General features: G+C 43.7%; 1 protein-coding gene and 1 long non-coding RNA gene across 2 annotated transcripts; one reads left to right on the top strand and one right to left on the bottom strand.

Moving 5' to 3' along the window:
• Positions 1–686: 686 nt before the first annotated feature.
• LOC138215995 (uncharacterized) lies at positions 687–2,121 on the top strand. Its single transcript, XR_011179769.1, has 2 exons — positions 687–766; positions 1,035–2,121. It is a non-coding gene; the product is annotated as an uncharacterized lncRNA (long non-coding RNA).
• letm2 (leucine zipper-EF-hand containing transmembrane protein 2) lies at positions 1,487–13,561 on the bottom strand. The gene is made up of 11 exons (XM_069178539.1): positions 13,548–13,561; positions 12,951–13,019; positions 9,848–10,379; positions 8,245–8,388; positions 6,858–6,995; positions 6,409–6,612; positions 6,178–6,297; positions 5,738–5,857; positions 5,091–5,189; positions 4,397–4,465; positions 1,487–2,728 (listed from the first exon to the last, which is right to left on the bottom strand). Exons 2-11 carry the CDS (start codon positions 12,995–12,997, stop codon positions 2,672–2,674), a joined length of 1,530 nt encoding a protein of 509 aa, XP_069034640.1. The 5' UTR covers positions 12,998–13,019; positions 13,548–13,561; the 3' UTR covers positions 1,487–2,671.
• Positions 13,562–14,719: the final 1,158 nt, after the last annotated feature.

The following is a 14,719-nucleotide window of genomic DNA, read 5'->3' as shown; positions in this document are numbered from 1 at the left end:
AATCACAAATAATACCATTAACTCTGATGTTCTTCTCGAACAAAGATATTCAATTATTTTAGATGACTTGAACACGGTGATGTAAAAAAATTGCACTAAAGGCATTGTTTCTTGTATAATAGATGGCGCCACCTGCTGGCCGTGAGTGTGGAGAAAACTTATGACAGATATGAACGGAATCATTCAGCCAGTAAGCAGGTGGCAATTAATGAGATATTTGTGGCGTCCTTGCAGTGCTGATGTGAAATGTTAGTGTGTTTCACTGCTTGTGTCTTCAACAGTAATAATTTCACACAAAAATGTAACAGAAATTGGATTTCACTCCCGTTTTCTAAACAACAAAGAGAGAAAGGAGACGTCTGTGAAGGGTTTCATCATTTTAATCATACGAATTCTGCTTTTTCATCGATCCAGAGCTCGTTTGCTGCCGTAGACTGACGGATGAATTTACCGCAGGGTCAAAATGAGCATCGGTGCAATATTGAACCGAAACAAACAAACAGTCTGTGATAAGTAGTAATACTTTCCAGACAGGCACAGAGTTTTAAGTACACACAGGATGATGCTGATGACTGAGAGGTACACACAGGTGACACGAGGAAGGTTGTTCAGGACACATTGAGTTGCGGCAGCAGACGAAAGCGTCCTGATCAACTCGAGTCACATGACTTTTTCTCCACAGGTCGGTGACGGATGCACCTCCGGAAAAAAAAAAATCACCTTTCTGCTGACCTGCGGCGCATCACCCGGCTGCAGTGACGCACAGGTGTGCTCTGTGACATCACGGTGTGGGTACAGGTGGAATAACGCACACCTTAAAAAAAAAACTTTTTTTTTAAAACCTACTTTTCAGCCTGTTGTAAAGTTACGCTTCAAAAACTAGCATTCATTTAGCTTAAATCAGTCCATATTTACTCAAAACCTCAGAGGAAATATTGGCTTTTTCTTTAAATATAGCAGCAGAGCACTAAGCAGAGACGATAAAACAACTATTCTGATTCTTTTTTTTTTTTTAATGTTTTTCTCACCTTCAGGTGCAGAGCTGATTGAAAAGATGGCCGCTTGTCCATCAGTATCAACACGGGATTCATCTGGATTTAATGGGAAAGGAAGGAGGAGACATTCCCCTACAGAGAAAAGGTGCAACTGGGCACTTTCAACTCACTGAGGTGACTGATTAAATCAAAAGAACAAACTGACGTGATAAAATATAGGAAATCTGTCCTATGAAAAACGCAAGCAATCGCCCTTTAACCTTAGGCACATCATTTGGTTTAAAAAAAAAAAAAAAAAAAAAGTCCTTTCATTCCTGGCATCCAAGTCTCAACAGGTTCCTGTGGATAAACAGCAACGAGGAAACACTCATGTCCAAAGGTGAGGAGGAGGAGGAGGGTTTCAAAAATTTGAAACATTGTCCAGCACACGCAACACTTCCAAATAATAACGTCCAGAGGCATATTTATGGGGCTCAATAAAGTTATACATAATCAGTCAGAAGGCTTTATTTCACTCTTTTGGAACCACAATACCAAAAATAATATTAATCTCATTTGTGGCTTCAGCATTTAAGCGTCTCCCATCTTAATAATATAATATCTGTATTGATAACATCAAGTATTTTCTCTTTTTAGTTTCAAGACATTTTAGTGTTAAAACACAGAACAAACACTGTATATGCAAATATACAGATTGCCCTTTCAGTGGCTTCCCAGTGGAGGCGGACTGCAGTTCAGCAGTCACCTCTGGATTTATGGAGTGGACCTGCTCTTAAATGTTCTTCATCGCTAACGACAGACGCAGTAAACTACAATAAGGTCACCCTGTTGAGAAGCAGGGTCGGTCCAGATGTGCTGGTTCACCAGTAGACAAAAAGACATTCGTGACATGTTCGCTGAACCTTTTTGAATGGGATTTAAATGCAGGTTGAGAGCGTGTCGTCTTTTGACGTCTGCTTCGGCACGTCAGCGCGGTCGAGCTTACTGAGCAAAAGCTGCAGGACCAAAAAGATCAGCGGAGATGTATTTCTAAAACATGGATGACTCCTCTCATTTCATAAATGCCAGTTTCAAAATATCTGCAAAAAAAAAAAAAAAAAGGGGCTAAAAGAGAAGAACCTGGCCGCAGCATAGCAAACTGTACAAAGCTGCTGCTCCGGTGATGCAAGACGGAGACAAAAATATACATGATATTTACAAATTTACAGGAGGACAAGGAGGAGGATGAAGAGGAAGAGGCGACCGTGTGGACTGGGGGAAGGAAACATCAGACAGACAGTTGACCAGGAACTACTGTGGGCAGTTCGGGCGTCCCCTCCTGGTTCAAGTCCTGTGAAATGTCAGGAGAGTCCCAGAGAACGGAGTGCACATGAGGGGGTTGAAGGTAAAAACGATGCAGCTGCTGAGATGGAGCGGGAATAGCTGGACTTTCCTGGGAGGTAACCGGTGGGGGGGGGGGACGAGGAGGGAGAAGAACTTCTGGATGAGATATCGGTCCAAAGGAGGCGGAAGGGTTTCATGGAGAGCTTGAACTGAAGGCTGCGGAGATGTAGACTCTCTCTGGGCTGTCATCCATCACCCCTCTTCCTCTGAGGACACGGGGCTGTGTGAGCCAACTCCCTTCCCCCTCTCCTCCCCCCTCCTCCCCCCTTCAGTCCAGAGACCGCTGCTCCTCTTCACACGCCGTTGGCACTCATCTTGCTTTTCTGGGTCACCTCTGTTGCTGCTTTAGCCTGCGGAGGACATCACAGAACTGAAGTGAAGTACACTGTCCATGAACGAGATTCAGTTTCAGGTGACATGACACAAATTCCTTGTTGATGTTTTTTTTTTTTTTTCCACTTTCTTGCATTTGTTTTATAGATGACGGACACTAAGGGACAGAAATAGTGGGATGGAGCCTGATGCAGTAAATACGTGTTCCTGAACAGAGGTAAAGAGCAGCGTCAATGACACGGCGAGTGTCCCGACATCTGAAGAGGAGGGCGGTCCTGTGACTTCAAACATTATTGAGCTGTGAAAATAACATTCATGTTGTTTCTGTACGCTTCAAATCCGATTTCTGTAACGTTTCCAGATTTAGAGCCACATTTTAAATCACATAACGACAAACGCAAAGCAGCAGCAGGTCAGCTGCAGCCACACAAAGTAAAAAGTGGAATAAAGACGGGAGGATGTGTTGACTAATATATAAACTCTCAGCCTGTTACATCACTGGTGGCGTCAGTGACACAATGTGAGCACGCGGCACCTTCAGTCTGCAGCCACGAGGTGACGCTGTGGGCTTTAATCGAATTGGTACAATCACATCAATTCATCAGTGCTGCAGCTTTAACTCCACACCATCTCACAATAAATGCTCACATCACATCGTTAACATGTCCGACGGCAGCGTTTACAGGAAGACCGTCATCACTGTGCTGCCTTAAAAATAGCACACAAAAATCTGACGTCCTGGAAATCTTCGCAGGAAATAACTGCCGATATCATCCGCGTGATACACAACGTTCATAAGTGAAGGAGATTTAGTTAAATTGAACTAACGTTACATAACAGGCTGTCCTAGTAGTTGGGGGGGGGGGGGAATAGAAAGTGTGTCAGAGAGTCGTCGGGATTTCCCTGCCATGTGAAGACTTGTGTGCAGCGTCTAAGCCGAACAAACTAAAAATAACTAAGCCGAGAAAGAAAGGATACTGTACTGCCTTGAGTAGAAGAGACAGTCGTCTTATATTTAGTACCTAGACAATTGTGATATTCTTTTCAAATGGGGACATTAAAAGTGTAATTAATTACGTTGCATTATGGGTTGTTTGTCGCTTTAATGTTGGAAAGCTAGCGAGTTGTTTTCAAATCTGCTCGTAGCGAGTCTTTTGGGGTTAATCTGCCCTTAAGGTGTTTATTTGGTTTTCATTTTTAGGACTTTATAACGGCTCCTGTAACATGTTCAGCTGCCGCAGAGGAAATAACTTTGTGATGACTGAAAATGAATTCGCATCATTTCTCAGTTAAGCAGCCAAGATTTCCAGCTGTCACTGATCATTTGAAATGAGTCTCGTAGTATCCCTTTAAATGACTGTCTGAGCACTTTGAGGAGTGACGGGTCTATATTTATCAGGTATTTTTAAACCTCACTCTCAGTAACTTAATGATGTTAGTTTGCCAGTTTGTTTCTGCATCAGCGACGGTGTCTGTCGGGCTTCGAATCAGCAACGACTTCACCTCGATCTAAACTCCGCAGGTTTCCAACCGGCCTCGGTTTGTTTCTCCTCTCAGCTCAACCGGAAGGAGAGATTAGCACGTCATGTGAAAGAGATCAAAACAGCGAGAACTAACTGGATTTAAAAAAAAAAAAAAAACCCTGTCGGTGGACGCTGCAGGTCCGAGCAGCTGTGGCGGCTCACCTGAAGGACTTCGGCAGGAGTCAGAGGTTTGTCCGACACCACGGGAGCCTTGTCTCTCATCTCCTCCACCTGCGACGGGAAAATAACGTCAGATTATCTCGAGCTGAAAATGCCTCTCTTGACCCGTTTGGGTGAACATTTATTTACCCGTCTGTTGCTGTCCTGTGAAAATCACGTTTCTCCCAAAAGGTCAACATCGAATTGGCTAACGATAACCAACAATCTGACGCTTTACTAAACGAAAAGAATATGTTTTGACAAATACGTCGGTTCGCTCCGTTTCACTCTCGTCACTTCAGTTAATATGACTCTTCAGCTGGCAGCACAAAGACCGCAAACACAGAGAGAGCTAGATTTTTGTGTCAATCACCGAATCAAATAACGGAGCCGTGTTAACGAGTGAGCCGTTGCGGATTTCATCGCTATAAGACAGAACCGGGCTCGTCGTTTCCCCTTTTCTTCCGGTCCTGACGCTGAGCTAAGCTAATCAACGGGAGACATTTACTGCACAGATCCGAGTCGTAACATTCTCATCTTAACGTCCACAGAGAACGTCAATGGAGGCGTTTGACTAAAAGTTGAACAATTCCTTTAAGAATCCGAAACACTTCCCGCACAAACGCTGAAACGCAGCCTGCGCGAGTGTCTGAACGTCCGAACACGAAGCTGCGACGGAGGAACGGAGCGCACTGACCGGCCTGTCTTTGATGATGAGCGCGGCGTCCGTCAACACGTCCGTACCGACTGTGGCCGTGTTTGTTCCTGGATTCTCGGCAGGAGGAGGAGTAGCTTTCTGCAGAAATAACGACAACCAACACGTGATGAGACGACCGCATCGCCCACAAGACCGCACGGTCGACCGGCTTCGGTTTGTTTCTTGCTCATTTGTTTTGCTTGTTGTTACTTCGGGAAGAAAATTCGATTCTGATCTTCATTTTTCAAGCAAAAAAAAACAAAAAACAAATATTTATTTGAATATAAAAGTGGATAAAATATATTTGGGTTTTGGACTGTTGGTCAGATGTTAAGTTTAATTAAGATATTAGTTGTGATGGGCATTTTTTTTTTTTTTTTTCCTGCATCTTTCAAAGACTAAACCCTGATTCGGTTAATGAACCTCCGGGTTGTGAGGTTGTGGAGTTTATGGGGTTATGCGTTAATGTGATTATGAAACACTTGGGTGTTTTCCACCAGCCAAAGACTGAATGTACCAACAGAGACCTGCGTACCAGCTATTTAACAGCTGGAATGTTAACCGGCGCAAAATGTCCTCTAATCTGGACATTGGATTACATATAAAATGGTGCCTGCGAGACTGCAAGTAGACTGTAAAGGTCGAACCTCGAGCTTGGCAACAGGCGGGATGACGGGGGGTTTTGGTTTGAGGTCTGTCAGGTACATGGCTCTGGAGAGCAGCAGCAGCGATGGAGGAACGTTCTCCTTCAGGTGCAGGTCCAGCCACTACAAGGAAAGGAACATTTATTAAAAGGAGGTCACTGACAAGACAGAGGACAGTTTGGTACTTGTAACAAACAAAGATGCTCCCAAATGATGGCACGAGATCCCACAAAACCACATTTGATGAACCGAAAACAAAGTGAACTCCCACTTATTTTTTTCATTCCGGTCTCGGACAATAAAGTAAACTTGATGAGATTTGTATTATTTCTTTTGAACTCTTCAGCCTCAGCTGCTGAGAATCACAGGAATCGTTCTTTGGAAACCAGGATCAAGTTTCCATCAAGCGATAAAAAGCAGCAAACGGACATTTGGTTGCTCACCTGCTGCATCTGCTGACGTAGCTGATCGGTGGTGAGACCCAGAGACCTCATCCCACGACTGCGACACGCCGCCTGTAACTCCGTCACACTCATGGCCGCCACGCCCTCTGCCGCAATCATCTGTGAACAAACGGAGAGGGGGAGTGAGAAACTGCTGCACCAGCACGACGAAGGGTGACCGCTCGCAGTCGATACGGAGCACCGAGTGTGGAAGGACCTCGACCGTCTCACCTCGTCGTCTGACTTGATGGTTCTGAGCTGCATCATCAGCTGAAAACGCAGCAAGTTGTTTGTGCCGATGGGCTGCAGCTCCAGCAGCTTGCACAGAGCCACCAGCTGGGGGCGCTCTAGGTGCTCCAGCGTCAGCTCGTCCTCAAACAGCTTCGAAAACCGCACGATGTCCTTGGTGGTGGGCTGCTCCCCTGTACCTCGAACCTGCACATATCACAGTCGAGCAATGAAACCGTCGCCAGCGAATGTCGTGCAGCCGACGTGCAAACAAATTTAAAACGATAGAAAATTTAACCTCAAGTCCGAATCCACCAATCTTATCCAAGTTTAGTTCTTGTGAATATCCTTTAAAACACACACACACACACACACACACACACACACACACACACACACACACACACACACACACACACACACACACACACGTTACCTTCGCTGCTATTTACCTTCTGAACGTATGTGGAGAAGCGCTGCGTCTCATCCTCTGTCTTGGCTTTATTCCTTCGGGCCATTTCAGCAATGGTCTCCTGCAGAAACTTGGCCAGTTCCAGCTTCGCCGCCAGACCCTTCTTCTGCTTCTCTTCCTGCACCAAGAGGACGGAGGAGGAAGGTCAGTTTCTGACTCCACGTACAGTCACAGCGTGGCGTAATTATGTGAATTAGTCGTCACTGCCTGAGCTCTTCGCTGCACAACGTGGTTTACAGTTTCTCTGGAGTTCAGCTGTGGAGGTGAAACTTTTCATTCTCGTAGTTTACCATTCGTTGCTTTTGCTTTTCCTCTCAGCTACGTAATATCACTTTGTTTTCCTTCTTTTAACAACGACTGGCTTCTGTTGAACTTGAAGGACTTTTGCAAAAGAGATTTTTACAATTCAAAAAGATATTATCCGTCAGGGAGATCATGAATGTAGATTTAACCAAACACGAAGGCTTTTACATGAAAGGATCACATTTTTTCTTTTGTTACTGCACATTATAAATTGGACAGTAAATCACAATGTATATATATTCCTCTCTGGTATCTTCAACCTCGTCTTTTAAACTGACTGTTTTTTTTTAAATTTCTTCCTCTGCTCAGTCACACTTTCAGAGGCCGGACACCTCTGTGCTGTCCAGGAGCACAAGTGCATATCTGTGAAGCAGTCAGCTGTGACGCCGAGCAGCCGGGGAGTTAACGGAGCGACTGCATCACAACAGAAACCTGCTGCAGCGTTTCTTTTCCAGCTGATCAGAAATGAAGCAAAGGAATGCCATACTACTGGTATATTAATTACATTTTGCAACAGGGTGACACTTTTTAGCATTTACAAGCAGCATATAAACATTTAACAAATAGTGTATAATGTACTATTATGTAGCTGTAAGCAGAAGAAAGTGAGTATAGCAGTGGTTGACGTATACCAGATTATGAATGACGAGATAATGAAACAATAATTGTTTGAATAATATAAATGTGTTGTCATAGGAGAGGTTATAATTGTCGACAAACTCTTTTAATAAAAAAAAATAAAATAAAAAAAAGTCCTTGTATTTGCTTGTATTTCCGATATAACGTGTTTAAAACCATTTGTTTAAATGTTAACATACTGCTTATAAATGCCAAATCAGCACACCTGCCTCTGTTACTAAAGTAAACTGCCAAGATTAGATCAAGTCAGCTGTCTTCATGGCCTGAGGTTCTTAGTACAGCAGCCATATCCATCAGACATTACATAATCACAACGAACGCTCCCGCAAGGTCACTCAGGCGGCAGGGTTGTGTGTGTGTGTGTGTGTGTGTGTGTGTGTGTGTGTGTGTGTGTGCGCGCGCGCGCGCGCGCGCGCCCAACATGCCTTTTTCGTCTCTGTCTCGAAGGTGGAGGGCAGCATCTCTGGGAAGAGTTTGAGGAAAACCGGAAGGAGGAACTCCATGAAAGGAACGATGATGAACACTATGAAGGGCACCAGACGGAAGAGGTCAGCACACGTCCTCAGCAGCTGTAAACACAAAAGCAAAACAACGCCGATGTAACAAAATGTGGACGACGGGGGCCGGTATTCACGCCACGGCAGCGCCGTCGGTGCCCGAGTTTGTGAGATCTTTCCCACGTGCCTGACGGTCCTCCTCTAAAACAGCCTGAATGTGGTTTTACCATGGCATGTGCACAGCGTGAGCCTCTGCAGGGGGACATGCGTGTACTGCAATCAGTAACAGGTTGTCTCTTCATGAAGCGACAGAAAGATCATCTGAAATGCATTTAAAATAAACAGGAGGAACCTCTCAGCACAGCCGGTTAACATTTTTTAGTATTTTACTGATGTGTCAGCCAAGAGCGAAGCGGGAAGAGACAGTTTCAGCTCAAATAAATAAACAAAACAGCAACCTGGCCTGGATGATATTATCTGATAGTAACTCATCACAGACATCATCAGTGAAGTAAGTACCAAATTTCCCCACAGTGGGATTAATAAAGTCCAAGTCTAATGGTGGAAATTGCAATTAAACTAGCAGCTGTCAGGTTTTGAGGAATCTACTGTAAGTCTCCATAACATAGTTTTGTCCACCAAACAGCAACAACAGGTTTTTTTTTTCCCTCACAGTTAAAGTCTCCCAATCAATACAAATCTGGGCATTTTCAATGTGACCATTTATTAAATATAAATAATATAATGTTTGTTATGTGTAATGTAGAAATCCATGATCCATTGGGCGATGAAATGTGACCAAACAGCAAACCATGACGACACAAGACCAGCACACAAAAATCAAGAGACAACTGATCTGAGACCGAGCTGTGGAAAGACTGTTTATGTTGGTACAAACACAAATAAAATGGTGTCCAGCCTCATGTGAAGCCAAATTTAACCATCAGTAAAAGATCTGCGTGTCGTTACTTTATATCACCAGCAGGTTTAATGGTTTCAACCAAGAGGAGACACATGTGGAAGACATTTGACATCTCTTTAATACTTTATTGATCATTAAATGCTGATTCAAGCCGGACAGTAAAAGGTCAATGGTGCTATACAAATGTATATTTACTTATCTCTCCCTGTTCGTAGACGCTTCTCTGACTCAGGGGTCAAAGGTCAGATGGTGTCATACGCTGTGCAGATCGCAGGGTCCCTTGAAGCAGGTTTGTGATTTGTAATAACGGGCTGCTGAAATCAAACTGACTTGACTGCATGATATTGATGAAGTGTTTCTTAAGATAAATATACTGCAGTCCAGTGCGAGAACGACCTTTCACCTCCATTACAAACACACAGCTGAATTAACATGTTTCTGACAATGTCAACAACAACTGAACAGCTTGTGGCAGGTCTGTTGTGTTGGATTAAACGGGTGCGTGTTTGTTAGCCCGTGTCAGCGGGGCTCTCAGTTCCCCAGATCCCAGTGCCTGGTTTTAAAGGGGTTTTACTTAACTTGCTATAAAGCAGATTCGTGGTCTCTTACCCGTCTCCTCTCCCTGCGTGACAGCAGTTGTCCATGCAGCAGCCTCCACACCATCCTGCCGGCGATCTTGATGTCGATGCCGAGTAACCGGAAGCCATTGTAGTAATGTTTCAGCTCATCCGCAATCCTCTGATGCAGAGCCTTCTTCACGACTGCCCTCTCCTGGACCGGAGGGACGGCGGCTGCTGTGGTAGCGGTGGATGTAGGAGGGGGAGCTGAGGGAGGCTGAGGTGCGGCGGCGGCGGCCGCAGTGTCCGTTTTAGCAGCTGGAGCGGCATCCTGGGTAGCAGCTGGCGAGGCCTTAGTGTCCTCCTGTTTTATGTCCTGGAGCCAAACGCCTGAACCGTGTAGAGAGCGGGCGAGCAGGGCGGCGCTGTGGCCACGGCCGAGGGCGTGGTGGCCTCTGAAACCGTGGGGGTAGCGGGAGTGCCTGAGTGGTATTGAGGAGACGTTGCAGGGAGGGTCTACGTGGAGATAAGCTTTGGAAGACAGAGAGGAGCAGCTCCGCCTCTTGGACAACAAATATGGTCCCCTGTTGACAGAGACAAGAAAAACTGGTATTACAGATATTGCGTAATATCTGCAGGAATGCTGTTAGAAAAAGTAAAGACAGCATGTTCAAGTGCTCATATATGTTTGATGAAGTGATTGGCTTATTAATAGTACACAACTATAATTTGAATGATTACTTAATTAGTTGCGGGCACATGGTGGTACAGGAGTGCAGTGGTTGATACTGTCGCCTCACAGCAAGACGTTTCTGGTTTCAAAGCTGCAGGTGGGCCGAGGCCTTTCTGAGTGGCGTTTGCAGGTTGTCCCTGTTTTAAGTGTGCGTGTACTCCGGCACCACTTCACAACACCAAACGCTGCTTAAGTTATTGTTTCGATGTAAAAGTTACCACGACAGCAGCATCATCATCATCATTTCTTGTCTGTTGATTTGTTTGTTAGTTTAATTTATGTTTAATAATAGTTGGATTTATTATCATTTGGCCTATAAAATGCCGAAAAGATGAATGAAAAATGTGAATCACAATTTTCCAAACCCAAGATGGAGTCTCTTCAAATTGTTTGTCGTCATTAACAAAGAGGTAACTCCATGAAACACGTACATGCACCGCTCATACAAGACAAGTGTTTGTCTTGATTTGGTTCTCCTTGGCCACCGTACACTCATCAACCAATCACAAAGAAGCAGAACTATGACGTCTGTCAAACAGGCTCCTCGCTGGTTGCAGGTGAGGCATCTTTAAGGATAACTACCCCCATCTGGGTTTATATAATGTGTTCCTCTGAGGGCTTTAATGATTAACTTGATGAGTTGGTTCAGTAGCATCTTTCCAGTCTGAGCATCAGGATGTCAAACAAAACCATATGTCAGAGACGGGAGCAGTTAAAACTGTGTGGAAATGTGTAGCAAAAGGACAAGAAAATAAAAACTAGTGATACGATTTAAATCCAAACCAAACATCTACTCAACTGGTGAACAATTCTGTTCAAAACAGAAAGTGGGTTGTTTGCACATATTGTTAGTTTCTCAGCCCTAAATGGAGCAGCCACCAGGTTGTTTGAAAACCTGCTGCACTCACAACTACAGCTGTTCAGAAACCACTTATGGCACCGAGTCCTGTTAGATAAACATTTCTGAGAAACAAATCTGCGTTCTTTCCTCTGCAAAATATTTTGGTGAATCATCACACCACATTAATCTGTCTCGAGTCTTTTCCATCCAACTGCTTTTAGTAAAACTTCTTCTGTTCTTGAGCACCATTTGCTGTTTTAATAACATGTTGAGACCTAAGACTCAGATGGATACTGAATCCTGCTGCAGTTTACTCCTGGCATCAAAATATACATGGACTGCATCTCAAGTGACTGTGTACTCAAATATCTCTTCCCACTCTCCACTGCTACCGACATAAAATACACATTTAAGCAGCTTGAGAGGACATTTTGCACTCCGAGAAGCGTTTGTGTTCATACGGAACAACATACGAGCTCAAAGTTTGACCCACAACACCTCCGCATCTTAAATTTAACACACAGTTGGGACTAAAAACTGTTTAAAAAGATTGTTTTAAGTCTTGCATCGTTTACTGGCCGACAGTCTTCTTCTTTCCTGTCTTTGTTGGCACAGAGCTGCGTTTACTGACACATTACTGATGGAAAAAAAATATTTGTCTCTTCCTCTTGTTTACATTGTGGCTCCGGAAAGTTTCTTCTGTTGTCTCTCTTATTTGCAAGTGATTCCTTTTTGTTTTACTTTCCGCATCTAATGGACGACTCCCCCGTGTCCTTATCTTGTGACCTACAACCAACTCAGTATTACCAGCATTAAAGCAGATACAAAGGGAATGGGGCTGACTGTCAACTGTTTGTCACACTGTATAAAAGCTGCCCTACGGAGGAGATCTGGGAGCACTGCTGCACACCTCTCTTTGAGTGTACATGTATTTGCTCCTTGCAAGAATAAATGTCCGATGTGTTTGATTTTGAACCAAGCCTCTGAGTAAATTTTCCAACACTTGATTTCGGTGGAATCGCGTGAAACCACTCTAAACACTGTGAATATGACACAAACAAGGAATAATTGCTCCATTAAATTACAATATGGATGGTAACTTCCAAAACAGCATGCAATCTTTTTTTTAGAGCAGTTGTTGTTGTTGTTGTTGTTGTGTGTCTGGATCTTACATTTTCTGTAAACTCAATTAAAAAGCATTAAATATAGACAGAAAAGGGCGAATCAGAGGAAAAACGCCAAAATGCTGTAAATGTAATCCTGCTATACTTTTACTGAACAACTGTGTTTATGTTGTGTAGTTGCAGCTCGTGTGAGAATTCAGGCTTCTGAACAGAGGGCACGCAAAGTCCAAATCTTTCAAGGCTTGCATCATCAGTGTGTCATGAGATACAGTGGAAAACACTTCGCTGCAGCAGACAGTGTAACCAGAGACAGCCTGCACGCCCAGGGCCTGGTAATTACTGTCATCCGGGGGTTATGAACTCAAAATCATCCGTTAACCATCAGTGGATCACAGCCTGCTCTGCAGGACTGTTCCCTGGTTGCAGAATATAAAGAAACCAGGAGCTGCCTACTCACCTTGATCTTGTGACTGCGAGGAGCACCTGTTGACCGAAGACCGCCATTGCAGAGGCAGAGTAGAGTATTCTGTAAAAGTACACATCCGGTTACAAGTCATTACTACAGGTTGATTTAAAACGACGCTAAAGCCACCAAAACTATGAATGGCATCATACGTCAGAGTTTATCAGGAGCACAACGGTGTGACGTAACAACTCGGCTGCACACCGGCTGCTGCTCACGTACTTATTTCCTGTGCAATAATGTGACACAAACTCTCAACACATTATTATAATTAATATTAATATTAATTTAATTATTATTATAACTAGATTGAGCCGGTGTCGCATCAAACGGACGTAACTTGATGCTAAACGTAAACGATAACCTGCAATATTTTTTTTTTTTTCTGGTAATTTTCCACTGACGTTATCTCAAAACGTGACATTTTCTGAAAACAGTCATAAAAAAAAAAATTAAAAAAAGCGACATCATATCACGACTCCAGAAACGTGACAGAAAAACAGACCGACTTTTACGATCACATTAGCATGTCATGCTAGCCTAGCCTAGCCTAGCCTAGCCGAAAGGCTGCTAACGAAATGGCCGACTAACCTCCAGCGGCGAGGACCGAGCTACGGCTGGCTGGGCGCGGAGAGGCTTCTCGGTGAGACGTCAGCGAAATAATCCATCCAAAACAATCGGCCGAGGTAAACGGGAGCGACGACAGTGACGGCTGTGGTGGTGATAAACCCATTTACGTGTCCCCGTCGCTGACCGTGACCGTGTTGCAGCCTCCCGGCGGCGCACTGAGAGGTCACGTCGGACATGCGCACATGTTGTGTGCGGACATCCGCCCGAGATCGTCTGTTCGGCGAAGATGGATCACTCCTCCGCGGTTTTCAGCTCAGTAAACGTCGGGCGTTAACCCTGAATACTTCATCAGTGGTTTGGAAATGTACGTTTCCTCAAGTGCTGTGTGCTGTTTAAGTTCTTTGAGGTACTTGTACTTTACTTAAGTAGCCCGCTTTCATTCTTTGCAACTTTATATTTCTACAGGGGGGGAAATGTTGTACTTTTTACTCCACTACATTTCGCTTGAAGAGAGGAGGCGAGAGGAGGATGTTGGCCAAGCTGACATCGATCATGGACAACACCTCTCAGCCTCCATCAGTCTGGAGGAGCTTTAAGCAGCTCCATCAGTCTGCTGTCAGACTGTTCAACACCACCCGGAAATAACGTTGCACCGTCCATTTCATTTCATAGCACCTGCCACTTCCCATTCATCCCAAACTGTATTTATTTTATTTTATTTTTGTGTATATACTTTGCGTGTGTGTATTTATTAATTGCTTTTATTTTGTTTCTAAAATAATTATTTGTATCTATCTTATTTTATTGTATATGTATTTGTACATTTTCTATTTTGTTTCTTATTGTGTGCACCTTTTTGGGATTATATGCTGCTGTGACAAGTAAATTCCCCCACTGTGGGATTAATAAAGTCTACTTTTAAGATCATAGTTTTTTTTCATACCCTTTCTGTCCAGTGAAAACCGCTTATCTCCAAATCCAATGATTTTGAATTAGATTTTTTTCTGATAAACAGAAGAATTAGAATTTATAAATTGAGAAAATTGTCTTAGTTTTACACTAAATAAATTATTTTAAAAAATGTATTGGATTCATTGGGAAATGCATTGTTTTTCTGAGCTGTTTAATAGTACATAGTAGTAGAGTAGTTCAAAATAGCAAGTTAAATTACTACATCAGTAAAATTCACATTA

This window comes from Embiotoca jacksoni, unplaced genomic scaffold (assembly GCF_022577435.1).
Source record: "Embiotoca jacksoni isolate LCO1_2020_lvr unplaced genomic scaffold, fEmbJac1.0.p SCAF_8, whole genome shotgun sequence".
NCBI lineage: Eukaryota > Metazoa > Chordata > Actinopteri > Embiotocidae > Embiotoca > Embiotoca jacksoni.
The sequence above is the reverse complement of the archived record's forward strand: the minus strand, read 5'-3'. Positions and strand labels throughout refer to the sequence as shown.

What these genes read in the sequence shown, in the direction of transcription:
- letm2 (XM_069178539.1), bottom strand. Translation starts at nt 12,997, where the DNA reads ATGGCGGTCTTCGGTCAACAGGTGCTCCTCGCAGTCACAAGATCAAG. An exon ending in CACGCAGGGAGAGGAGACGG is followed by an intron (nt 8,389 to 9,847) that starts GTAAGAGACCAC and finishes TTGTGTTTACAG; the next exon opens with CTGCTGAGGACGTGTGCTGA. An exon ending in TACGTCAGCAGATGCAGCAG is followed by an intron (nt 5,858 to 6,177) that starts GTGAGCAACCAA and finishes CTTTCCTTGTAG; the next exon opens with TGGCTGGACCTGCACCTGAA.